General features: G+C 35.2%; 1 protein-coding gene and 1 long non-coding RNA gene across 11 annotated transcripts in view; both read left to right on the top strand.

The window, feature by feature from the left end:
• Positions 1-27262, top strand: part of RELCH (RAB11 binding and LisH domain, coiled-coil and HEAT repeat containing) — a 124812-nt gene that overhangs the window by 87382 nt on the left and 10168 nt on the right. For 5 of the 10 annotated variants that reach the window (XM_058691893.1, XM_058691889.1, XM_058691886.1 and 2 more), the window contains 7 exons: positions 3246-3328; positions 4108-4171; positions 5574-5712; positions 9646-9762; positions 14169-14257; positions 17131-17201; positions 22731-24466. In XM_058691893.1, the coding sequence (XP_058547876.1) occupies positions 3246-3328; positions 4108-4171; positions 5574-5712; positions 9646-9762; positions 14169-14257; positions 17131-17201; positions 22731-22851 (684 nt within the window). In that variant the 3' untranslated portion in view covers positions 22852-24466. Of the gene's footprint in view, positions 1-3245; positions 3329-3821; positions 3905-4107; positions 4172-5573; positions 5713-9645; positions 9763-14168; positions 14258-17130; positions 17202-22730; positions 24467-27262 lie in introns of those variants that run through there. The other 5 variants (XM_058691890.1, XM_058691887.1, XM_058691891.1 and 2 more) reach the window with 4 other exon arrangements.
• Positions 17213-20059, top strand: LOC131489982 (uncharacterized). Its single transcript, XR_009250875.1, has 2 exons — positions 17213-18022; positions 18275-20059. It is a non-coding gene; the product is annotated as an uncharacterized LOC131489982 (long non-coding RNA).

The following is a 27262-nucleotide window of genomic DNA, read 5'->3' as shown; positions in this document are numbered from 1 at the left end:
AAAATGAAACATCCTCTCTTTTTATTTGTTTTTGGGTTCTTTCTGCCTTATTTCTTATATGTGGCTTTTGTCTGGTTTTGGTTTCTATGTTTGCAATCATTGCTGGTTTGGAAACTATACCTATGCTTCGGCAGTTTTCAGCGTTCTTTCAGGTTGATTATGAACTTGAGTCCAATTGAGAGAATTATTTCAATATTTTTTCCAACTCATTTGTGATAAAATTTTTTTCAGTGATCCTGCCAGTAAAATCATCAGTAGAAAAAATTAAAGTTACTTTTGTTGTCAGTGACTCTTACAGTGAGCAAAATTGTATTAAAAAAATAAGTATATTTCAAAAGATTTTTTTATACTAATACATTGTAATTTACAGTTGTGCCTGCTTCCCCTCGCCCGCAATGAGTTAATTCAAAATAAAAACATGAAAAGCAGGACATTTAGGGGCACCTGGGTGGCTCATTCAGTTGAGTGTCCGACTTTGGCTCAGGGCCTGATCTCACAGTTCGTGAGTTCAATCCCTGCATCAGGCTCGCTGCTGTCCATGCAGAGCCTGCTTTGGATCCTCTGTCTTCCTCTCTCTCCTCCCCTCCCGTATTCACACCCTCTCTCAAAAATAAAAATTAAAAAAAAAAAAAAAAAGGCAGGACATTTATAATAAAAGAAAATTTTTTATGTGAGACCGGAAACTATTGGGAAGAAAGCAAGAAATGGATCTACCAGGAACATAACATGAGATACTTAGTGAAACTGAACACTAAATGTAGCTCTAAGTTTTCAGACAGCAGGACAAAAAGGGGAGACCCAATTAATCTTATTATTTTCATTGTTAAATAATAGGCCAATGTATTACTTTTGGAAGTGACAGGTTATTATTGAAATTGATTTATAAGGAAACTTTATCATGTGACATAATGGATTTCCCAAAAGATGCAGAAAAGAACTTCATCTAATGATTTCTCCTATCAGTCATAAGGAAGCTAAGCCTGTAACAGTAGGCCAACTCAAAGAAGGCCTGGGCTTGTGAGACAGATGTGACGAGTCCATTTGCTAATTTGGCTTCTCATTGCCTCTAAAACCCTGGACAAGTTACTTAACTTGTTCTCCAAGGCTCAGTTTCTTCTTCATCTGTTAAAACATTGATAATAATTGTATTTAGCTCATCAGGTTTAAAGATCAAATGATACATTGTACATAAAGCTCATAACAATTGATAACTCTTAAATTTTACTTTTTGATTTTCTAGCTTAATAAAGAAATTACACTTCAAACTGCAGAGCAATGAAAATTTAACTTGTCCCCTAGATTAGACCTCTTTTTTTTTTTTTTTTTTTTTTTTTAATGCTTTTTGGCTGGCACAAGGTAGCAGACATTTTAAGATACACTTTACTGATTCAGATCTAAGCTATCGTATTTACAAAAAGGTACAGAGAAGAAAGTTTTATTTAACAGTATTTGAACTTCTCTCCCCTATTTCTTTCTGCCTGACCTCTGGAATGTTTAAGGTACTAGCAAAAGTTCTTGTGTCATTTTATTCCAGCCTAATTATTCAAGTATTTTAATAAAATTTAGTTCAGAATATTGAAGTAGATTTTAAAGGGAATCAGTTGTTGAATGCTAACAGATTATTGTCAAGTTAGGAATCTTCACATAAGGTGAGCTCTGCTGTCTCTGATACGGCGTGTGGGAAGAATGTGTTAACAGGCGCACAGTGTTGGGTTTTTGTTACAAAAATTCCACAGCCCCCTCCGTCTTCCACGAGGCCTAGTTCCACTGCAAGGTGACCAGATTGACAAGCATTTAGAAGTAATTTGTTTTTAAATTCTGACATTGAGAATGTAGGATTAGGATGCTGCCCTTTTATTTTTTTTTATAATCTTGTTTAATGTGTATTTGAGAGAGAGAACATGCATGAGCGGGAGGAGGGGCAGAGAGAGAGGAGAGTCAGAATCTCTAGCAGGCTCCACGCTATCATCACATGGATCCCTACACGGTTGTCAACTCCCCAACCAAGCCAAACTCAGGAGTCAACGCTTAACTGACTGAGCCACCGGGCACCCTAGGATGTGGCCCTTTTAAAAACAAAATGTATAACGCTCCAAAATATTGTCCTCCTGTTCTAGATTTAGGGTTGGTTGCTAAATGAATTATTTTACCATTAGGTTATAGAAATAGGTCTAATTGTGCTTATCATGTTTATTTTCTTATTCATTTGAGCTTTTAGAGAAATGTAAAACAACAAACTGTAAATGCTAACTACTTGGAGCAGTCAAAACAGTTTTTTAATTAATAATTTCTTTTTTCAAATATATCATAAATCTTATATCCTTGTAGTACTCACAATCAAACTCACATTTCTTGAATGCCTAATCTTTGCAGACACAATATTTAGGCATATTTTGTACAGTTAGTAGCACGATGATCCTTTAAGGTAGATAACAGTGTTACCATTTTCAGATGAGAAAACTGAGTTTCAAGAAGATTACCTAATGCATCTAAGGCCACATGGCTGATAAGTGGAGAGCCGGAGTCTGAACCCAGATCTGATTCCCACATGTACTACTTTCCACTCAGGCTGCATTATGTGTCTTTGTACCTCAAAAGAGAAAGCTATGTGATGTAAAAGGTTGGGAGTTTCCCTGTGATTTTTAAGTTGACTTGCCGTAGAACAATCAGAAGCAGTTTAGTGGTGGCTGCTAGCCATTTGAGTTTGGTTTAAAAACAGTCCAGTTTGTACCTTGTTGGTCATAATAAAACGACAGCAGATTTTCTTCAAGAATTTTAACCATAGAATCCAGTATATATCTTCTTTTTATCCAGAAAGGAAGGAAGGAAGGAAGGAAGGAAGGAAGGAAGGAAGGAAGGAAGGAAGAAAGAAAGAAAGAAAGAAAGAAAGAAAGAAAGAAAGAAAGAAAGAAAGAAAGAAAGAAAGAAAGAAAAGCTTTCTTTTAAATTGCATTTTAATCGAACATGGAAATTGCATGGAGACTTTGACCAAAAGTACAAACTGCCATTGAATTGGTGATACACTCTGTTTTTGTGGACTGCTAAGCTATTTAAGCTTTGTTTTCCTCCCAAGCATTCTCTCCCTTTATTAAAGCACTCTAGTAGCAATATTTGCTTAGCTTCTAATTTTGGTTTTGCTTTTGTGTTTTCTCTCTTTCTCTTGGTCGCTCCTTTCTTCTTCCCATGGCACTGTGTTTGCTCTTTCCATGCATCACCTGTGAATACCCCCTGCGCTGACCAATCAGCTGTTGGTGAAGGGGGTGAATGAAACTCTGGTAGCTCAGAGGGTTGTTCCTGCTCTCATTACTCTCTCCAGTGACCCTGAAATGTAAGTGTCATCCCTGCCTTTTACATTCAGCATCCCTTTCAAAATGTGCCTATCAAGAAATAACCATCAGCTTTTCAATTCATTAAAGAATAGATTTATCTCTTCAAAATAATAATATTGGATTATGTTCACTTGATTTTAAACTTTATTATACTGTTCATGTATCTTTTTTTTTTAAGTCAACCTTCACATTTGGAGGCCATGTATCGAAAAGAATACATTAATAGTATTCTCAGTAAACATTTCCTAAACTTAAAATATGCTGATGGACTATTTCTTCCAAGCCGAGAAAGGATGCTCTGCTAATCTCACTAACATGTTGTTACCAGTAAGTATAGTGGCATGAACCAAAGGCTTAACATTTTAATGTCTCGTGTGGGTGACTAAACCAAGAAAGACCAATGAGTCTGCCTGCCCATCCTCAGTCACAGCTAACCCAGTTCTCATTCCAGTTTACCAAACCATTTTTTATTGCATGTTGACTGGTTTACAGCTGACTCTTCGAGGCATGAGTGAAGCGTTAGTTGACAAGCGGGTTGCTCCGGCCCTTGTTACCTTGTCCAGTGATCCTGAATTGTGAGTTCCACAGACTGCGACCTTAAGTTATCCTGTCTGTCTTTTTGAGCATTCTTCTTGGTCTGCTTTTTTTTTAATTTAATTTGTCATTGCTAGAGACTAATACAGTATATTTACCTTATACTTAACTGTGATACACATTTTAATAATCAGCTTTTCATCTCAAAGAAAGTTTCAGTTTCTTTCTTTTTTAATTCTAACAGCTCTGTCCGGATTGCCACAATTCCAGCCTTTGGCACTATTATGGAAACGGTTATTCAAAGAGAGGTAGGAAATGATTGAAATTTATTATCTATGTACTGTTGAGGTGATGATACATTACCATCCATGCAGCCAGTGGTAGGGGGAAGGGAGTATTATAACTTTTTTTATGTCTCTTAGTTGGTTGTGGGCCAGAGGACTATCTCAGGATTTGAAAACATGATAGCCTTATCCAAAGTGTATTTTCATATCCTAAGGAAATCTCTAGTCTATCTTCTCAATTAGAGAATTAAGTACAAGCCAACTCCTAGATGTTCTCTTTTAAGCCTTGCTGAGTATGGCAGTCTTGGGTAATCCTTCAAACCAGATCTAGTTCCAAAGCCTTCCATTATCCGATAGACTTCGGATAGTCTTAACGTAAATTCCTGATTGCCAGTTTGCACAGATTTGAAGGCAATTTGACTGATAACTTTAGGACCACAGACCTATCCCAGGTTTACAAATGGAGGCTAGAGGGCACCTCTGTTCTCGTAACTGTGATCAGTGATGTGCAAGTCTAGTGGGCTGCTATCCTCTTATTGTAGTGCACATCACTGTGACAACCCTCTGTCATGTCCACTGCAGGAGATCATCAAGGTCTTTCTGAAAGTATATTTTGATTTAGAAACTTGTGATTTAGTTTCACGGGTGTTAGGTTCTATCTGCAACATTAACTCGAAGACACTTCTCAAAATTACTATCAGAATTTCATTCTTTGTTATCAGATTGGACATGTTTTTATACAAACGAGAAACCCTACGGATTAGAAGATAAGTCATCTGTGGACATATTACATAGCCACTTAAATGGAAATACACATTTTACCCCCCAAAAAAGAAACACTATTTTATGAAATTCCCTTGTCATACAGATTTTCTAATAATAAAAATTAAACAACTTTGTTACTTATGGGGTGGGAGGGGGGAAGTTTTCCATTTTTTCCTTATGTATTTCACTGGTGAAGCAACATTAAAAAGTATCATTCTGCAAAGCTTGCAGTCTTGGCAGAATTTCAACATATTCTTAAATCCTAAAATAAAAATGTCTTTTAGGGAAATGTGAGTAAGATATAAGTCATTAATGACTCATTGCTTTCAGAAGGTGAATAATTGGGTAACTTACTGTGATTGGTTTTGAGACTTAAAATTTAGATACAAAATCACTATAAATATTGTTTTTCTCTAAATACTGTGGGGGTCTTTTGTTTCTGTAGTTTTTAAGGGAATGTTTGTATTTTCAAAAAATAAAGAAAGAAGAATTAGCCAGCATAAATAAAAATGTGTTGTTTAATTCCAGGCTTCTACTGTCATGTTGATATAAATCATTTGAACCCATGCTGAAAGCCATGTTTAATATGTATCTTTCTCTTTAACAACTCTACTCAGTTTTTAAAATTCTTTGAAATAACTGTAAAATATCTAATTTTAAGTTGCTGGAAAGAGTGAAAATGCAGTTGGCTTCTTTTCTGGAAGATCCTCAGTACCAAGACCAGTATTCTTTGCATACAGAGATCATAAAAACATTCGGTAGAGTTGGGCCAAATGCAGAGCCAAGGTTCCGAGATGAGTGTAAGTTGCATTTTTTACCCTTTTTTTTTTTCTGACTTGTAATGTAAGATCAAAACCAGAAGCTCCTCTCAGGATTTGTCCTATATTAAAACTCTCGTACACTTTATCTTCTGTATACTGAAAGGTAAAAGTGAACCAAGCTGATTATTTTGAACTGATCAGTAATACTATTTATTAATGGATGGGTTTTATACTATACACCGATTGTTGTAACACATATGAAAAGTACCTCATAAACACTTTGAAGTCATTTTTAAAACATTTTTAAATAACTGAATTTCAAAATACTGTGCTGAGTTATATTCAGAGCTTATTATTTAACTCTCATTTTTAAGGAAATTTTTATGTGTTTCTAGACATGTTCTTATGAAAAATGTGCTTTTCTTGCACTTACTATGCCATTCAGCTATGATAAATGATTTTGTTTTATTGCATAGCTTTTTGATCTACTAAATGATCTGCATGATTATCTGCTAAAGCATTTTCTCTAGTTTCTATAATACCTCTTTTACTGTGGGCCTCAGCCTTTATGACAGTAATTTCCTTTAGTGGCATCAAATCATCCAGTAATTATTACTCCAAAAGCATGTCAGTTATCCCTGCTGTACTTTAGTCCTTTAATTTTTAGCAATTTGACATGCTCTAGAGAGGACCCCAAGTTTGGCTTCTTGAGTCATTTTGGTTTCTAGTACAAAATTGGATTTTCCCATGGTCTAGTTGTTGCATATCAAGCATGATATTTTTAATATACAAAAAACGTTGTTAGGATTTGGACAGCAGTGTCCAAAAGGTCTGTGGAGGGCATGACCCTTACTGAACTACAGAAACACAATCACGAGATTATTTTTTAATGGGTAATAATGTTGATAACATGAGGAGAAAATAGCAATATTTCACAATTAGTTAACAGGAAAGTGTTGGTATTTTAGTTAGCAATAGGGATAGTTCCACATACGGTAATATCAAATTTACAGGTGAACCTAGTAAAAACTCTGTAGGTACTTTGACCGGCTTTGTTGAGGATGTCATTGCTCTGAAGTGGAGAGACTAAGTCCTGGCTCTTGGATCAAGGAATTGGCTAAATAGGCAATGAGTCTTTGGTGTGTGCCATGTTGTCGAGTTAATAACTCTCTAGAACAGGATCTAACCTTTTCGTGCGTGTTCAAAGGAAAGGTTTATGCATCACAGAGAAGAAAGACATTTTCTTTTCATAATGGTCCCAAAATAACAAAGGTTGGCTTGGGAAAAGATTGAGGATAGACATCTCCACTGTTTGAATAGGTGTAATAAACCTATAATAAAAGAGGTGTAATAAAGTTTACTTTAAAACTTGATCCTGAGGAATTTAATGTCCTATATTAATAAGGCTAATGGTAAAGTAGAACCCATATTGACGAGGATGTCATACTGTTATCTATCTGTATGTATGGACAATTGCTTTTAGGAGTTTAGAGGAAGGACAGAGAACTGTTGGGTTGTAATATCTTCCTTGGAGTGGCATTTTGGATATTTGTCATTCTGTTTTTTAGAGAATAGAGGACACTGGTTGACCCAGTGGCCTTTTTCTTTCCCAACTCTTAATTATCACGGGACCTTTGGGTCTTGATTTTATTTCAGGGGCCATTGGTTTAATCTGGAACACAATGCAGTTGTTTTGTTGTTGTTTGTTTTCAGCTTTTTTACTTTATAAGGCTCTCTGAAAATGTTCAGTTACATGCTAGAGATTTTCTAACATGGCAATTGTACATTTCAAGATAGTTTTTTTTAGAAGTTCTCTATTTCAGTTTTGAGCCCATTTACAAAAATAGAGGATAAGAGTCCTTTTACTTTGGCTGTTGAATCTACCCCAAATATTTTTTGAAAGTTCATTGAAATCTATTTTTATAAAGTCTCCTATTGATTTATCTCTATTTCGTCTGTAGTTTAGACTGTGTCCAATCTGTCCTTAAGAAAAAGGCTTCTGAAATGGCTTTAAGTTGTCCATTTCCTATTTTTCTTGCCCACTGAAGGTCAGTTGTAGAATTATGCATATCTTGGTTATTAAATCTTTTAACCACTAATTTCCTTCTGAGAGGTTATCAATTAAGTAAATTAATTGCTACAGAGGTAGTAGCTAGGATAATATGTATATAATGAACTGTTCTTATAGTAAATTTTTCTCTATCTTTTGAGATTTAGGAGTATCTTTAGTGATAGCCTTTAGTTGGCTCTAGAGTTTAGAGTAACTTCTATAAATTTGTTTTCTAGTTAAACAGTTTTAAGGGGTGACTGTGCAGTATGGTTATTGAGTTCCTGAGAAAAACATTAAGGAAAGGATTGATTACATAGGTGGTCAGAAAAGGAGCAGGAGGAATAAATAGGCCTGGTGTCAATAGATAAAGAAGTTCAAGGAACCTTCTAAAGATTGTAGAAGTGAATCCAAAAATTCTCTAGGGAGACTATCTTAGAGCCAGCATTTTGTTGAGGCCTCATCATGCCAGTTAGTGAATTGGAGTTTCAGTGAATTCAGGGAAATCAATGAACGTTTGGAGTTTTTGTCTCCTAATTTTTTTTCTAGAGTTCCTCTTAAGTATGCTGTTATTAATTTTAACAAGTCAAAATTCCCTAAAAATGGCCATTGGTATTCTAAGTTATTGTGGGGGGGTTTTGCCATTTACTAACGTAAGTATAAAAGTTGTGATTATATTGTTGGTTTACTGAAGAAGCAGGAGGTTTTTCTAGGAAGAGATTATGGCTTTCACATAGACAAACTCAGTGCAAACATGAAAGAAGTCACTACAATTGGTCAGAAGGCTGTGCTTATGAAGGGTGTTTTGGGATCCCTAGCCAAGCAGAGATTAGAAAGGGGCCTTATGAGCAACACTTTGGTAGTCACTGACCCTGGAACCATTTCTTCAAGGAACCCTGGTTTTCGTGGGAACTGGTATTTAGAAAACACCATCTTGGGCAGTAGATGTGCTCATTGCTACTGAACTGGATGCTGTTTCTTGGGCCATCCCTTTTATTTTAGCAGTAGGTTGTCTATGTTTTTGAAATTTCACATTATTCATTGAGACAGAAGATGACTTGTGAGCCCTTTGAGTGACTTGAACTAAACCACCAGTGCTATTTGACATTTGTCTTGCTAAGAATTTGAGAAAACTAAAGTTAAGAACTGTTTTATGAAATTAGTCAGAGAAAGACAAAAATTATATGACTTCACTCATATGAGGACTTTAAGAAACAAAACAGATGAACATAAGGGAAGGGAAACAAAAAGAATATAAAAACAGGGAGGGGGACAAAACAAAAGAGACTCATAAATATGGAGAACAAACTGAGGGTTGCCGGAGGGGTTGTGGGAGGGGGGATGGGCTAAATGGGGAAGGGGCATTAAGGAATCTACTGAAATCATTGCTTCACTATATACTAACTAATGTGGATGTAAATTTTAAAAGATAAAAAATAAAGTTAAAAAAAAGAATTGTTTCATGAAGGAGTGAAATAATTTGATGTTGAAGAAGAATAAGTATACTATATTTATCTTTTGTTTAATAACAATGGTAATACCTGATTTTTATTTGTAAAGATAAAACTTATTTGTAAAGATAATAGTAACACAAGAGGTGGGTTGTTTACATTTGTTGATTTGGGTTTCATCCTTCAAATTAGGAAATTTAATTTCAGTGAGGCCAAGTGACCTGTATACATCCTCTTAATTAGGTTATAGTGCCAGTGCTATGGTCTCTTCCTCCCAAATGTTCTTATTCCGGAAAACATGCTTTCCTCTCTAGTATGAAAAAGCAAGTAAAGGATTTGGGTAACCTTTTGAAATCATCTAGAAATTAAAATGAAATTTTATAAATTTTTAAATGAAAAAAATTTTGTTCAACAGATGAGTGTGGTGTGTGCAACGTTTTAGAGAAAAATCTAAATTTCTTTTTCTTTTTTCAGTTGTTATACCACACTTGCATAAGTTAGCCTTGGTGAACAACTTACAAATTGTGGATTCTAAAAGACTGGATATTGCCACCCATCTTTTTGAAGCTTACAGTGCACTTTCCTGTTGTTGTATCCTTGCTTTATTAACGTGTATCTATATTTATATGACCAATCTTGCGGTGGAATCTCCGTTGTTGAAGTTTGGAAACGAATATTTTTTTCTCTTCGACTTACTTATATAATGATTATAGAAAATTAAAATTTTGATTTGACTCGCCCCACTCCTTATTCTAGCTCTCATAAGTTTAAAAGATCATTTTAAGTCCTCTGTGCTTTTATGTTTTATAGTTTTGAAAACATTGACTAAAGTTTTGTCTATGTTAATTGGCTATGTCACTGGGCAAGAAATGATCATAGCTGAGGCTTCTGTTAATCAAAAGGAAGCCTTGTATGTGTTCTGGCATTTGGGTCTTTCAGTGAAGGTTTAACCATCCATGTCCGGTGGAATGCTATGGCGAGATATCACTCATTGAAAAATACAGTGCCAACATGGCTGATCATCTCCAGTGATGGTAGAACCGAAGGAAAACTCAGGGCACCTGGGTGGCTCAGTCAGTTGAGCGTCTGGCTCTTGATTTCGGCTCCGGTCATGACCCTAGGGTTCTCTCCCCTTCTGCCCCTCTCCCCACTCACACTCTCTCTTTCTCAAAAAAAAAAAAAAAAAAAAAGGGGGGCACCTGGGTGGCTCACTCCAGTAAGCGTCCGACTTCGGCTCAGGTCATGATCTTGAGGTTTTTGAGTTTGAGACCCATGTCAGGCTCTGTGCTGACAGCTCAGAGCCTGGAGCCTGCTTCAGATTCTGTGTCTCCTCCTCTTTGTCCCTCCCCTGCTCATGCTCTGTCTCTCTCTGTCTCTCAATAATAAATAAATGTTTTTAAAAAAAAAATGTTTTTTTAAACTGAAGGAAAGCTCTAAGATCATCTAACTCATGTCAACTACTACATTTTATAAATGATTAAACTAAAGCTTAAAGACATTAGTGACTTCTATTTTTTTTATAGTTAAAAGCAAAACTGTGACTAGAAAAAGAACTTTAGCTGTCCTGTTACGTGCTCTCTTTACTGTCCCAGGACTAGTAAAATAAAACCAAGAAGGAAGCAGAGATCAAGATGAGCAGAGTGAGCTCCAGCTTCTGTGTTCTCCCATGAAAAGGCAGGCGAGGTCAAAAAAGAGGAAATAAGAGATTGAAAAAGGATTGAAAGGCTAACTACTCAAACAGAACTATAGAAGCTAATGCTAGACAACATAATCAGAGAATTCTAACAGGAAAAATGACAGTAGAGAGAGGTTCCTGGAGGACACAGAAAGAGTTGCATTGATATTTATGGTTCCATATTGTTATATACCAGCTTGAAGTAGTAAGTAAAGTGAACAGGTAATTTTAAATAAGGTAGATATGTTCCAAAATACCACTGATGGCTATTTTGGTATATACCAGTTCATTGGCACTGGATTCTTGACTGGAATGTTCCCAATGGGAGATTTTGTTTTGAATAAATCAAGCAGGGAAAGTAGAAACATAGAGCTATCTGTTAAGGAGCTATTTGTCCTTTTGGAAATGTTAAAACTTTAAGTTCAGTGCATAGTTGAGAGCATTTTATTTTTAGGAATCAATTAATATAAATTACCTCTTCCTGTGGATGACATAAGCCATGTTTTTTATAATGCAAATTATAAAGTGGCAGAGACACTGTATTTTGGTAATTTTGTACTTCAACTATCCATGTATCTTCTATAAGTTTATTTCCACTAAAAGGAGAACTTGCTATTATTCTTGATTTATCTCGTTGGCATTTTCTACTTAGACAAAATAGAGGAAGCAAAAAGAGGAAGTGATATTCTGAATTAGTAAGGAACAAGTCTTTACTAATGGAGAAGTGACAAGACCCTTTCAAGAAAGTAATAATGGCATGTCAAAGAAAGAAAATATCGCTATGTTTGTACCTTCCCTAGACTCGGTGAAAGTAGATGTTTAAAAACTTAAGCAAAAAGTGATGTATAATCTATGGCAGAGAGCTCCTTAAGGAGTATGCCTCAAGGTAAACTGGAAAGTCAAAAGATCAAAAATTCTAGCTGTATAAAACCACTTATTCCAAGTGGGCAAGGCAGTGGTTTCTAAAGAGAATAGAATCTGTATAGAAAGAATATTATTGTGTGTTTAGGTATGTACACAATATAGAATAATATAATAAAGTCTTTACACCAATATAGTAAGGGGAAGAACATCTTAACAATAGACCCTGTTCGAATACTAAATGTGTTAGTTCTGAATGAGTCATAACTTGTGTCAACGGAGTGGTGTGGCCACAATAAAATCACATTGTCCTGTGATCCAAATCTGTTCTGCTGTTCCACTGCATTCTAACCTGATAGAACACAAGAGTATTCCTCTCAACATCATATTTTAATAAGGACATGGAAAAACTATAGTGTTTAACATTAGGTACAGTAATAAGTGAAGAAATTCTGTTTAAAAAAAATCAAAGGAATTTAGAAATGTTTAAGCTGGAGAAGAGATGGCTTGGGGATGACAAGGTGATTCAAAAATTATTTTTTTAAATATTATTTTAAAGGTTATATAGAAGAAGGGTTAAGCACACTGTGTAACTCAGGTGGAGAGCTAACACAAGAAGGTTACAGAGAGTCTGATTTTGTTTATAAGAAAAACTCGCTAATTTAGCTATTAAAAATGGATTGAACCTCTTACGAAACTACGAATATCCTATCAGTGTTAGCACTTAGAGACTTTGTGGCCATCACTCACAGATGAGGTAGAGTTGATTCCTAATATCAGATAGGGTGAAATGACCTCTAACAAAGATTGTGTGATTCTACAGGGAAAGGGTAGAACCAAACAGTAAGTAGAAAGAGAGGGGGGGGACTTAACCCTTTACCAACAAATAAGGCCATCTTCAGCTTCTCAATCGGTATCCATATTTCTCTAGATCAGACTCTTGACTGCCAGTCGAAAGGTCACTCACAGTTACATTTTGGTGGTATTTTCCCCATATCTAGAAAACAAAACTATGTAGCCATTATGTTGTAGCCCTCTGTATGACTACAGGAATTGGTTCAACCAAATGTCATCTATATTTTTAGTACTTATAAGTCACTTGTTATAGGAGGCTTGTTTACAAACAGCTTTTATTCATAACTATTTTTTTAAGTTTATTTAGATCATAACTATTTTTAAGGTAAAAGTTATATATTATACTTAGTAAAATTCATTATTTTTTTTTTCCAAAAAAGACTGGTAAACTTTTTTTTTTTTTCTCTTTTAGAAAGAGAGTGTGAGCTGGGGAGAGGGGTCGGGGGAAATAGAGGGAGGGAGGAAGGGAGGGAGGGAGAATCTTAAGCAGGCTCCATGCAGAGCACGGAGCCCAACGTGGGGCTTGATCCCACAACCCTGAGATCATGACCTGAGCCAGAATCAAGAGTCAGACACTCCACCAATCCAGGCACCCCTAATTAACCCATCTTTATAAGGGAATTCATTTATTGGCATTTTTCACCTTAATATGGTATACCATTAAGTAACTATTTTTAAATGGCTAACAACTATGATGAGGTGAGAATGTGATGTTAATAAACAGTGAGTTGTTTTCATGAGAAATGCACCCTTTTTCTTGATCCCTTTGAATGTCAGAATAATCAATAAAACTCAAAAGTGACCAGGAAACGTAACTAATACTAAATTTATATTATTACAACAAAAGTTCTCTTACCCAATTCAATTAGGACCAATAGCAGGTCCGTTTAATAGGATGGTTAAAGCAGGACATCAAGGAAATAGTGTATATAACTTACTTTAACTTAATATACATATTTTCTTTACCAATCTTTTGATGTAGGACTGAGGCATTTCTTTTGTGTAAGTCTGCTGAGTAAAGTATCTTTCTTAAATAAACCACATCCATAATGTAATTGTGATTTTCAGTTTATGTTTCTTTAAAGAGGATCTGGAAACATTTCTGATACTGGGTGTAGACCTTTTTCAGATTTTTATATTTTTCCTAACCTTTTACACTTGTTTCATACATCCATAATTAAACAGCCACATTTTAAACAATTGGCCTTTACCGTTTTTTTCTAAACTTTTCGATTTAGTTGTCATGGAAACATTAATTTTCATTTCACACTCATTTAAATATCCAATTAAATTACATGATTTACTGTTTACACTCATTTCATGTGTTTACATAACATGTAATTAAATTATGTAATGTTACAATAATCCATACCACTGACGTAAAGGATTTGTGGGAATTAACACAGTTGACTCTCGATAAGTAACTAACTCAACAAATGAGAATCATGCTTGAGGGAAGCCTGTTTGCTCCAAGTGATCTGCATGCCTGAGGCGTCATTGTTGTTATTCTCTTGTTGTTGTTATGTCATTGTTGTTATTCTCTTGTTCTGTTGGACATACCAGTTTGTTTGTTTGTTTTTAATTCCCTTAACTCCCTGGTCTCAAGTCATTTCAGAGGATTTAATGGTTAATCACTTTTTACCTGGTCTCAGATGTTTACGGACTGACATGGAGCATCTTTCTCCGGAGCACGAGGTGAGCTCCCATGATGATGAAGCCACTGATTATCCGCGCCATGTTCCTAGGTTTTACTGTCTCCTCTTCAGACTTGCATTCTTCTTTGTGTGAGGCATAAGTATGATATGCTGTGCTTTTAAATTTTAATATTTTATATTTTAACATTTGAAATACAGTATAGTGTCATCTTATGGATTTTTATTTACTGGTCGGGAGATCTTGAGAAACCCCTTTATCGTCTTTGATCCTCTGTTTCATTCTGTATAGTAGGGATAACATACTTTCCTTCACTGAATATAGTTAGAATCTAATGAGCTAAGGTACACGGAATGCTTTCTGATCTGTAAAATGCTATACAATTTTTATCCCTGACCATTAACTTTCTTAGAAGGAAAGTTTCTGTTTTCTGTCTCAATTTCCTCAACACTCTTTTATTCTGTTTTTCTTCTTGTTTCCTCCAAAACCCTGTGTATCATTTATTTCCTATTCTGCATTTTCAGCTTGTTTATCTACCCATTACCATGGTAGGTTTGATTTTTTTTCTATTTTTCCAGATTTTTACAGAGGAATCTTAGATTATTTATTTTTAAACTTTTCTTTTCTGATACCTGCACTTAAGACTAAGTGTATCCCTTGAGATACCACCTGTGCATTTGCTACATTGTATCTTCATTATCGTTCAAAGTAAATTTTCATTTCTGTTACTTATTGATCCCTGAGTTTTGCTTAATAAGGTCAATTAAGATTTAATTCTCCTATGTTTTTATCAGGTTTTTTGTGATCTTCTGTTAGCAGTTGAAACACATATTAAAGTTATGATTGGGAATTATCGATTTCTCCTTTGCTTGGTGTGTTTTATAGATACCATTTATCAAGTTGAGGAGGTATCAGTCTCCCAGATTCCCTTTCCAACCTTGGTAGAAGACTAGAGCTTTATTTTCTAAACTTGGGCTATCCCACATAGCTGAGAGCAGGAATGAGTGAGGGCTATGATGAGAAGAGGGAAATTAAGTGAAGGCATAGTGATTGAAACCTCATTACCTTTCACCTTCTTGGATCCAAGAATGCTGGCAGCTAGGTTTATACCCACAGGGGGAAAAAGATAGAAGTTTGGTTTTTGCCCAATTCACCTTAAAGTGAAGTTACTCATGCATGAAGAGATTCTAATCAGCATTTTAGTGCCCTAGTCTTTAGTGGACATCCCAAGATCACCAGCCATTTGAGAAACCTCTCACATGAAAGATGTAGATGAAAACATACATGCAAGAAAGAGAATACTGGAGGAAACAGACAATGCAGGGAGCAGAAGAAAAAGTACAAGAAACTCCCCCTTTTTAGGGGGATGATAATAATAATAATAAAGGAAAACCCAGCTAAACGAACAAAATCTAAAGGGCACCTCTGTAGCTCAGTCAGTTAACCGTCCAACTCTGGATTTCAGCTCAAGTCATGATCTCACAGTTCGTGAGATCGAGCCCCACATCCGGCTCTGCACTAACAGCACGGAAACTGCTTGGAATTCTCTCTCTCTCTCTCTCTCTCTCTCTCTCTCTCTCTCTCTCTCTCCCTCTCCCTCTCTCCCTCCCTCTCTCTCTCGCTGCCCCTCTCCCACTCACATGTGCACATACTCCCTCTCAAAATAAATAAACATTTAAAACAAACAAGCAAAATCTATAATCTGTGGGATCAGAGTGGAAAACCAGAAAAGATTCAGAAAAGGATGATTCTAGATCTAACATGCATGTGACAGAAGCCTCATTTAATAACCAAAGTCCTCACTATAATCTGCAAAGCACTGTAAGATCTACCCCCCCCCCGCCCCCCGCTTCACTTCTCATCTTCTACCCTCTCGCCTGCTCACTCTGCACCCACCACTCTGGTCTCCTTGCTTAGAACATGATGGACATACTCTCCCTTAGATGGAGCCTTTGCTCAGCCTCTTCCCAGTGTATAAAACACTTGCTCCTTCATCTCCCCCAGGCTTTTCCTTACATGTCATCTCCATGAAGCCTGCTGGGGACACCTCCGTGTAAATTGGAACACTCTGTGTCTTGACCCCTGGCTCCCCATATTTTAACTCAATACTCTTTTCAAAGCCCTATCACCTTCTAATGTATTATATAACTCACCAATTTTTTTGTATTTATTGTCAAGAACATAAGCTCTCCGTAAGGAGGGAATGTTGTCTGTCTTATTTGTGCATTCTGTATATCTAAAAAAGTTCCTGGCACATAGTAGGTGACAGTAAATACTGGTTGTTTAGTGACCTCCATACCCAAACGCGGGCCAAGAATATTCAAGACCATTCAGTTTCTGGTGAGGTTGCCAGCGATTGGAGGAGCAGCTTAGATCCCGTCACCCTTTCCATCATTCATTCAGTCTCCGTGCAAACATGATGTTAACTCTGAGATGCCCGTTATATTCCCATCTATATTTTAGTAGCCACAGACCTATACCTGGTCTCTGCTTTAGACATTAAAACAAGAGCATCTTGCTGTTTGCAACCTGGAGAAAACAAGGGGGCATGGGACAGAACAGCTTTTCCTGGGAAAATAATGTGTAACCATGGTATGTGTATATGTTAAATGTCTAGACATATACAAATTTTACTTTTAACATTAGATGGTAGGGAAAGCTAAGGGAGAATTGATACCAGATTCAGAAGGAAGGTTAGTGAAGATTATATGATTGAGGTCTTTTAAAGCTATTTCTGTACCTACCATAGCAATCTGATGTGAATTCCTTTAACGGAGTAACTGCCAAAACCTTACATTTTTAAATAGTCATAGTTTATGGGACTATTAAAAATTAAATTAAAGAACTCTAGATTAAACAATAGCATTTCACTGTTGTAAATTGTATTTTACTAAAGTCCTTTTTTTTTAAATCAGGTTATTTTAAGTTCCATGATAAAGGAATGTGAACAAAAAGTAGAGAACAAGACCGTCCAAGAGCCTCAAGGGTAAGACATGAATTCTTTTTTTAAGGCTTCATATTAACCTTAATTTCTCTATCTAAATTTTCTATAAATGGGTATGGTATTTTATTTTGTGTTACTTTGTAGTCATTTATTTGGAAGGTAAGAAAAGTATTTACATCAGCAGTTATCAAATGCTAATTTATAAACCACCTGCATCAGAATTATCTGGGGAATTTAAATTTTAGGTCTCTACTCCATGCTCTGTGCCGTCCTCTCAACAGTCTGATTCAGCCTAGGGATCTGTATATTTAAAAGCTTCCAAAGACATTGTGGTAGGTAGCTGGATTTGGGAATCACTGGTCAAAATAGTTTTGTGGAAATTTGTGACTGGAGTTGTAAGGCATCACTTGATTGACTGCATAAAGGACTATAAACTTGTGAATGTTCTATTCACGTGCTCCCAACCAAACTAACCAGAATTCAGATTCACTGAAGCTAAACTACAAGCATGGATGTGAAAGAGTAAAGTTGGGCATTCAGGAGAGGAAGTAATTTACAAATAGACCGTGTGTACTCTTACCTTTTGACATAACCTTGAGCAGTTAATCTTAAATAGACTCTGTTAGGCATAAAAAGCTCAAAGGCTTTTCCTTTATAAAACTAACTAGCAGGAATAGGGAATACCTATCAGGCTAGGTACCCATACACACACTTACCCCTCCACACCCCCAACCTCCTCCCCACATATGTATGCTTAGAGCTTTTTACCTCTTACTGCATGTAAGAACCCTTTCTGTAGCCTCCTGGGATGGTAGGAACTGTTCTACAACTGTAACCTTGGAAAGTTAAGACAGTAAAAATAGGTTTCAATTGGGGCGCCTGGGTGGCGCAGTCGGTTAAGCGTCCGACTTCAGCCAGGTCACGATCTCGCGGTCCGTGAGTTCGAGCCCCGCGTCAGGCTCTGGGCTGGGCTGATGGCCCAGAGCCTGGAGCTTGTTTCCGATTCTGTGTCTCCCGCTCTCTCTGACCCTTCCCCGTTCATGCTATGTCTCTCTCTGTCCCAAAAATAAATTAAAAAGTTGAAAAAAAAAATTAAAAAAAAAAAAAAAAAATAGGTTTCAATTCTGAACACAAAATCCGTAAAACTAACACCTAAGCAAGCACTTCTGTTCAATTGTCGTACATTAAGTATTAAGATTATTTGGTGCCTTGTTTAAAATGTAAAGTTTGGGGACAAAATTAAAAAATTATGTGTGAAAACATATTCTAAATGAAATTTCATTAATTAGCATACAGGAATTAAGAAAGAGAAAAAAATAGGGGCACCTGGGTGGCTCAGTCGGTTAAGCGTCTGACCTCGGCTCAGGTCATGATTTCACAGTTCGTGGCTCAAGCCCCACGTCGGGCTCTGTGCTGACAGCTCAGAGCCTGGAGCCTGCTTCAGATTCTGTGTCTCCCTCTCTCTGCCCCTCCCCTGCTCATGCTCTGTCTCTCTGTCTCAAAAATAAATTTAAAAAAAATTTTTTTAAAAATTTAAGAAAGAGAAAAACACGTCTTTGTAACTTCCCAAGATTGTTTCAGTTATATGACTCCTAAAAAGAAAAAGTTTATTTTTATAATCATAATTTTCCCTTTTATTCAAATCTTCCATATTATTTTTTTAGATTTGTATTTTAGGTAATTTTGAATAAATACAAAATAAATAACAGAGTGAATTCCCATGTACTCAGCACTCAGCTTCAATAATTGTCAACTCATATTTTATTTCATCCATGCCCCTCCTATATTCTGGCATGTAGCTCTTAAAGATAAATGCTATTTTTTTAAAACATAATGTCATTTTCACGCCAAAATAACTTCTTAATATTATTATCAGCTATGTAGCCTGTGTTCAAATTTCTAATTGTTTTGTACATGTCGTTAGTGATTTGTTGTTTGGTTTTTTTCCTTACAGTCTGTTTCTTTGAGTCAGAATCCAGAGTTCCATACGTTGCAATTAGTTGACATGTCTTCTAAGTCTCTTTTAATCCATAGGTTCCCCTTCTATCTCATCTTTTTCTTCATATAACTTACTTATTAAAGAAACTGAGTCTTTGTTCTGTACAGGTCCCACAGTCTGAATTTGGTTGATTGCATTTCCCTCGTGTTGTTTTAACATGTTCCTCTGTATTTCCTGTAAATTGGGTTGTTGGTTCTGGATCCAGAGACTTCATCAGATTCAGGGCATGTTTCTTTGTTTTGCATGACTGCTTCATAGGAGGAGGTGTGTTTTCTTCACGAGAGAGACAATGTCTACTTCTCTCTTTTTTTGGTGATAGTAGCATCTGTTAATGATCAATGCCTAGCTCCACTAATTCATTAACCATTACTAAATACATTAGAATAAGATGTTTTAGTAATTCACTGTTACTAAATACTAATGTACATTAGTATGTAAATGTAATACTAAAGTAGATACATTACTATTTAGTAATAGTGAATTACTAAAATATCTAATTCTATCATTCACTCTTCATTGATGAGTTAGAATACTTCAGGAAAGAAAACCTTCCCCTATATGTACTACAGTTACCCAGTGATAGAGTTTTTTATAGTAAAGTCAAGGTAAATGTTCAATTCTTTCTCTTTACTCACCAGTTTTCTAAGATAATGAATTGATTCACCCTCTAATGGTGACTGTTTTGTTCAAGTATCATAAACACATGTATTTTCAAATATTTGATGTAATTAAATGCATTGTACTTTCTATCTTTTGATGCCCATCAAAATTATCCCATCTTTGGCCATTGCAAGCCTTTTCAAGATGACTTCCCAAGTCCTTTTGACATTAATTTATCAGATGGAATGGTATGGAGAGAGAGAAAAAAAAACATTCTAGGATATAGTTTTGAAGAAGATAAGCCAGGAGGCACCTAGCTGGCTCAGTTGGTGGAGACTCTTGATCTCAGGGTCGTGAGTTCAAGCCCCACGTTGGATGTAGAGATTACTTAAAAAATTTTTTAAAGTGAAAAAAAAAAAAAAGAAGCCAGGCATTTAAGGGGTTGGGTTCTACAGATTCAAAATCAACAAAAATGGCAACTGGCTTGATTTGAGTTGCAAAGGAAAGATCTGAGATTTCACAGAAAAAAGACAACATTACCTTACAAGGCAGCCTGTTTCATTTTTAACAGATCTATTCTTTTACAAAAAAATACCCTGGGTTAAAGTCTCTCTAAAACATTTACTCTCTAAAATATGTTTCATCATCTGGTAGAGGGGTGGGGAAACATTACAGACCCCTTTGTAAAAAGGATAAAAATGTAAACTTTCTCTTCAGGAAAAAATGCTGCAATGCAATTGTTCTTTGTTGGAAAGCTTTTTGTAAAATAGATACCTGGGTCCTTTATACCATATGGAAAGAATCAGAATAACTGGGGTTAGGCCAAGGCATCTGGGTTTTCAAATAGTTCTCCAGGTGATTGTGATGTATATCAGTAGAGCTATGCAAATATATATTTATATCTAATTTGGCACACATAACGTTAGTGTCTGTCTTCTAAATTTTCTCTTCTCCATAGTGAACATCTCAGACTCTTTAACATCATTGTTGCCCTCCTCTTAGAATATCACTAAAACTCGATAGTACTTCAAGTATTATCTGACCTGTGTATCCTGTTTTTCTCAATGCAAACTAAAATCATACTTACCTTTCGGCTTACAGTATTGTTCTACAGAGAGAAAACAGCACTGTAAACATTAAAGAAAGGCATCAGAGGAAAGATAGGACTTGCACTGGGACCTTAAGGATGTCTAGACACCAGATAGAAAGAAAGAGATAAGTTAAGAATGTTCTGAACATTAAACTCAGCAAACTTGACTCAAGGGGCTCTAGAAATTGAACAGTAATGGTTGGTAAAAACACACACAAGATTTAGATTGCTATGTTTCTTGAATGCCAAGCATACTTTATCTTGTTAGGTAGTAATTAGGCATTGAAGATGTTTGAGAATGGGTAGGATATGATGAACTGATTATTTCAGAAGTTAATCTGATCATGCAAGGAGACCAGATCTAAGACTATTGGAATAATTCATTTGGAAGGTATCGTCAATGGGAATAAAAATAAATGATAGATGTTTCCTTGAGTAAAATCAGAGTATTTGATGATTGGTTTTAAATAGAAGAGAGGGAGCCATTATATTCACTGTTGGGAGGAGAGGAAAATGGTAAAACCACTAACAAGGAAATAAAAATGGCGGGTCATTTCTAAAGTTAGGGGGTGAAAAAAAGCTTGATGTTAGCTTCTCTAACAAACAATAGTGTTCTGGGACTTTTCCCAAACTCCTAATGGAGATGATGTTTGAAACTTCAGGAGTAAGTTTTGTAACTGAAGAAACAGGAACCAAATGTTGAGTGAGCCTGACGGAGGTTTACTTTGTGGGAAGAGAAAAGGCAGCAGGCGAGAAGTAGAGACAAGGAAGAGGCCAGGTTGACGTAATAGCAGAAGAGGTGTGGGAACAAGAGATTTTCAGGACGGGAGTCGCGGACTGGCATTTAACTTACTCACAGCGCACACCTTTAAGGACTACAGAAAACCAGCAATTCTTGCTGGCAGCCCGTAACTTTGTCTGTAGTTTCAGTGGACATCCGTTGAGCCTCTGCACCTCGCACCCACTGCCCTTGACATGTTCAAACATACTCTCTTCTTCAGGCCTCAGGATATTTTGCAAGAGTAATTGCAGTCTGCATTTTTCAGTTGAGGAAATTGAATCAGAGTGATCTAAAGCATCTTGGCCAAAGCCACAGGCCAGTAAAGTGGGTTTATTGTTGATCACTGAAAATTGTACTTGATCAGTATTCTGTTTGGTCATATGGTAAATTAGCAATCTTTAGTAGTTATTTAGATTGTTTAACCTATACCGGAGGTTGGTCAAAAAGAAAGAAGAAATGGAGTTAAAATTGTTGATTGAAACTAATGCAACTAATGCAATTGAGGACATTCTCCCCCCTCTCAACGCCCAAATAAGTAATAACGTCACAGGGTTGTTACCAGCACAGTATAAAACCTTACTGTGATTTAATTTACTCTTTTGTGAAAATAGGGATAATATCTATCTTCCAGGGTTGCTATAATTAAATGCAGTGATGCTAATAAGAAGAAGAATAACTACTAACACTTACAGCATGCTATTACATTCCTGACACTGCTAATAAGCACTGTACGCTTCTATAATTCTTAATAGACCTATGAGGTAGGTAATAGAATTATCTCCATTTTACAGATGAGGATTACATTACAGATGAGATTAAATAACTTGCCTAGGGTCACACAGCTGGTAAATGACAGAGCCAGGATTCAGTCTCACTCCATACTTGCTCCTAACCTCTCCACCATTACTGCTCCCTTCATCAACCATGAACGTGAAAGCTCCTGACCTAGTAGGGTGCATAAAAACGCCTGTCAATTTTAGTTTCCCTTTCGTGCTACCAGTTCAGAATGTATTTACTACTATTATACTGCTGAAGAACTGAAAAAAATGGATATTCTAGTTTTTTAATTGCTTTACTTGAATTTTAAAATTTCTTTCCTAGCTCAATGTCAATTGCTGCAAGCTTAGTGAGTGAAGATACAAAGACCAAGTTTTTGAACAAAATGGGCCAGTTGACAACATCAGGTGCCATGCTGGCCAATGTGTTTCAGAGAAAGAAGTAAAAGCAGGAAGGAAGCCCCCAGTAAACACTAAGATGGACCTCAAGCAGACTGGTTCCTTGTACTTGAAGTACTTGCCTTTTTTATTTCCTTGTTTTATGTTCTTGCATTATAATTTTATCCTAACCTCCAAAGATATTTGCACTGCTTTTGATTATTGCTGTATATCTGTTAATTTTGGAGTTATAACTGTGGTGATAGAAAATTGAGTTTATAGTCTGTACCAAGTCCCTCTTCTGTGTTCTCGTCTTTCAGAATAATTTTTATATATATATATATATATATATATATATATATATATATATATATATAGTGAAGAGGTTTTTTTTTAATTTTTGGATGGGATATTAGCAAATATCTGTATTATACACTAAGCTATTACAATGGTACTTAAAATAATGTAAATTTGAAGTCACTGTTATAAAGTAATAAAAGTGGAGATTACTTAAGTATTTAAATTATGAAAGAATAATACAGACTTTTTATTGTTTCGTAACTGACTAGAAAGAGCCACCAGCATTACTCTGTGCCTTTTGGACTTCAGTTTGTGTGTCCGTAGGAATTGTATGCATTCCATTCACACGGTGTTTTATAATGCCGTGATGAATTTGAGTTACAAATCCTACAGTAAGTAGATAATAATGAAACTTTCCACATTTCAGAGCTCTCATGAATATTCTTTAAGTGCTATTCAAACCTCCCCAGCATTTACATGCATATAATGGACTTACCTGAGGAAAGACCGCACAGTAACATGGGGAGTGATAACCAAGGTGAATTTTACAAACTGATGTGTAATAGATTTAAATATTCAAAAATAAATGTAAGTAAGAAGAGCTAATAATTGTGAAATTCTTTCCCAAATTTAAATACACAGGAAAACATGGTTTGAATTTGAAATTTAACACTTATTTATGTAAAATATTTTATTTAAGATATTTTCTAACGATTTTAATTTCAGAGATTATCTTTTCATTCTGTGTGTTACAAAGAAGTACCGAAAAGTTAAGGACATTTGGGGGCTGCTTTTTTTCCCTCTAAACTAAAAACGACATTAGCTAAATTATTATTGGTTAGTTAACACCTTGTCCCTTAAAGTCAGTGACTATTCTTGTGTTTGATACATATTACACAGAGTCTTAAGTCAGTGTACAATTCCACTGGAATTTGAGAGTTGTCTATAAAGTAATGCGACTTGAAGTAGAGAAGAGTGGTACTGGCCATAGAAGGGGGATGATTGGTTTGAGGGGTTAATGTGAGGCCTTTTTGAAAAAATGAATATTTTGATAAAGAGAATTCTTGTTTGAGCACAGTTGATGCACATAGGTGATTCCCATGTTTGTTGTATAAACTGGTTTAATACATTTGGAACATAGTTGGATTACATTCTCTTCCTGGGAAAGTTAGCTTACCACACATTCAGGCTTATAAAATAAGTTGCCCTAGACAAAGCCATTTAAAAAGTTCATTCTGAAATTATTTCTTTTACCTATAGTGAAATAATTGTTAAAATTAGTCTTTCAGAAACTGTTGGATTCTAGGCATTCCTGAGAAATTGAAAGTGGCTACCTTTCATGTCAAAAATGTTGATCTATTATAAATAAACTGTTTTTGCATACTTGTTTTTGTTTTGTTTTTGGCTATGTGTATTGTATTTTCATTTTGAAACACTATATATCCTATATCCAAGCAGAAGGAAATGAGAAAGCATATATTCACTAAAACATACTAATATGTTATTTTAGGAATATAGTCTATATAAATTATTTATTTAGTTTACTTTTACTAAAAACAGATTGTTGCTATAAAATTAACATATTGCGGAGACAGTTTAAAGGAAGTGTTAAGGCTCTCATTTACTTTGAAATACAGTAGAATAAATATGTCCATTACCAGATGAATGACTATAATTATTTTTATTAATTCATGAATCTATTTATCTAAACGCTAATGGCTTCCTTAAAACACAACAGCTAGTAAGATACACAGTGTGTTTCAAGGGAGTCTCCCTTATGCTGTTCAATATCTTAATGTCAGTAAGACTTCACATTTATTCTCACAGTTATTTTTGAAGCAAACTGTAGATTCTTTAAAGACAAGACAGACTAACCACACTGATCACGGAGACTGTGTGTTCTTCCAAAACAGACCATAAAACTCCCGTACCCACTCTTTTTTTAAACAAATAAAAATGGTACAAGTTTAAGTATTCAACTTAACAAAAAAACGAAGTTTGCAAAGTAACGAAAAGCTAATTTGAAATTATGCCTGTTTCTAAAGCAAGCCAGAGATTAAAATTTTTCCGAAACCCAGAAATGCCATCGCTAGCAATTTTGCTGAATTATTTCAAGAACGATGCTTGAATGGTAGCAACATCTAACTTTATAGATCAATGTCCTTGACCTTTATTTGTTTGCATCAGTCACCCCTTTTGAAAGATTACTTTGCTAAACATCAAGTGGACTTACAACCTGAATGAAATTGTAAGTAATTTTAATGAAATTTCAATTCAAGTTGCTGTCAAATTTCTTAACAGAAAAAAAAAAAAAAAAAAAAAACTGGTTCAAATAAATAGTCTGTGATAAAGTTTGGGGAGGTGAAATCACTGTATTGAATTGCCTTTTCATGACCCCCAATTTTTAAGATAACCTATTTTCAACCATTACTGGAACTTTAAGAACAGAACTTTCTCTAGACACCATCTTGTTGATCTTTGAACTGTGAGAGCTAACTGTGGTGAATATCTTGTGTTGGTCACCAATTTCTTAACTATTTTTTGTAGAAAGAATGTATGTTTAAAGAGGTTTGTAATTAGCAATTTTAATTCATAAATTTCTCTAGATTGGCTAGGTAACAACATTCCAACTTTGTGTCGGATGTTAACTCTTTCATAAGCAAACCATGAAATAATTTTAGTTTTTCATATTAATAGATATGTGTTTGAAAGTCCTAATGTAACTTTACAGTGTGCTTGTTTTACTATTTTATTTCAGTGCATTTTTAAAATAATAGATTAAAGATATTTGTTACTAATAAAATATAATGTATCTGGTAGATTTCTACACATTGGCAAATAACTGGATCTTAGGCTATTTTCATACTACATATGGATGTTTTGCATGAATTTCATCTGTGGAATTAGCACTTTAGTCATAATGTCTTGAATGACACATCAGTCTTTTCATATTTTCCCTTCAAAACTACAAGAAACTGTGCTTTGATTGCCTTCTTTATGGTTTACTTTGTTTGCATGTTAAAGAAAACTCTTCAAATAAACATTTCTATTCACTATACGACCACACCAGTCATAACATGACAGTTAATGCAAACTTAACACAATACAAGAAGTTTTATTATGTCTTTTTGATAATACATAAATAATTCTTTCAGTTTAAGGTGGTGAAAATGTAAATTATTTGCTTTCCTTAAAAGAGTCTTCAGAAGTAGCTGGAAAATTCTACCCCCAAAGCGTGTCTATATGGAAGAGTATATACTATTTTAATTTCCTTTTATTTCATTAAAGATCAACCCATTATATTTATTTCAGTAAGATCACTGCATGAATAGAACTTCTTGAGGGACTTTAATGTAGTAAAATTTATGTTGTCTGTAAATTGGCATTTTGTGTTATATGTTATAGATAATAACTTTTTTATTAGTTATCATTTGTTGATAGTCTGCTTTATAAAAATTTTTTAAACTACCCGCACTTTTGAATTGTTGGCCTTTGCAACCTTAGATATTTTTAGGATATTCATTTTCAATGAAGCGGAAAATGTCATAAATGCCTTTTGTAATGTATACATTCCTAAGTAATATAAATCTAATAATTTCTCATTGACTCTACAGTTTTATAGATTACATTTTTAACTTCCTCTGTTCATAAATCTCCCTGTCCTGTATCAAGTATTGAACCTAAGGTGAATGCTTTTCATAACATAAATCATTTTTTAATTTCTTTTTTATAAGAATTTCATAAATATAATCCCCTTTCTAACAAATTCTTTTTTGTCTTACCATTAAAGAGCATGGAAATGATAACATGCTCTCTGTTCCTCACAGAACTTTATGAAAATTACATAACAGTAAACCTGAAAGTGCTTTAGCATTTAGGATCATGAGAGTTCAAAGTAGAATTAAAACTTGTAAACCACTGAATAACTAAAGCATGGGTAATTGTGACCCCCTCCCCCATACTTTTGTTTTCTAGTAAGCGGATAGGTTACCATGACATGCATGATTTACCTAAAATTGCAATAGAAGGCAGAAACCACTTTTGATTGTTACTTTTGCCTACTTTTAACTACTCCCAGAGTTTCCAGCCTAGTGAAGACTGGTAAGGTAATTTTACTTTTTGTTTACCAAATCTTGTCATTAAAATTTTTTTCAAAAGCCTAAGTAAATTAGCTCAATA

Source organism: Neofelis nebulosa, chromosome 11 (genome assembly GCF_028018385.1).
Source record: "Neofelis nebulosa isolate mNeoNeb1 chromosome 11, mNeoNeb1.pri, whole genome shotgun sequence".
Taxonomy (NCBI): Eukaryota; Metazoa; Chordata; class Mammalia; order Carnivora; family Felidae; genus Neofelis; species Neofelis nebulosa.
The sequence above is the reverse complement of the archived record's forward strand: the minus strand, read 5'-3'. Positions and strand labels throughout refer to the sequence as shown.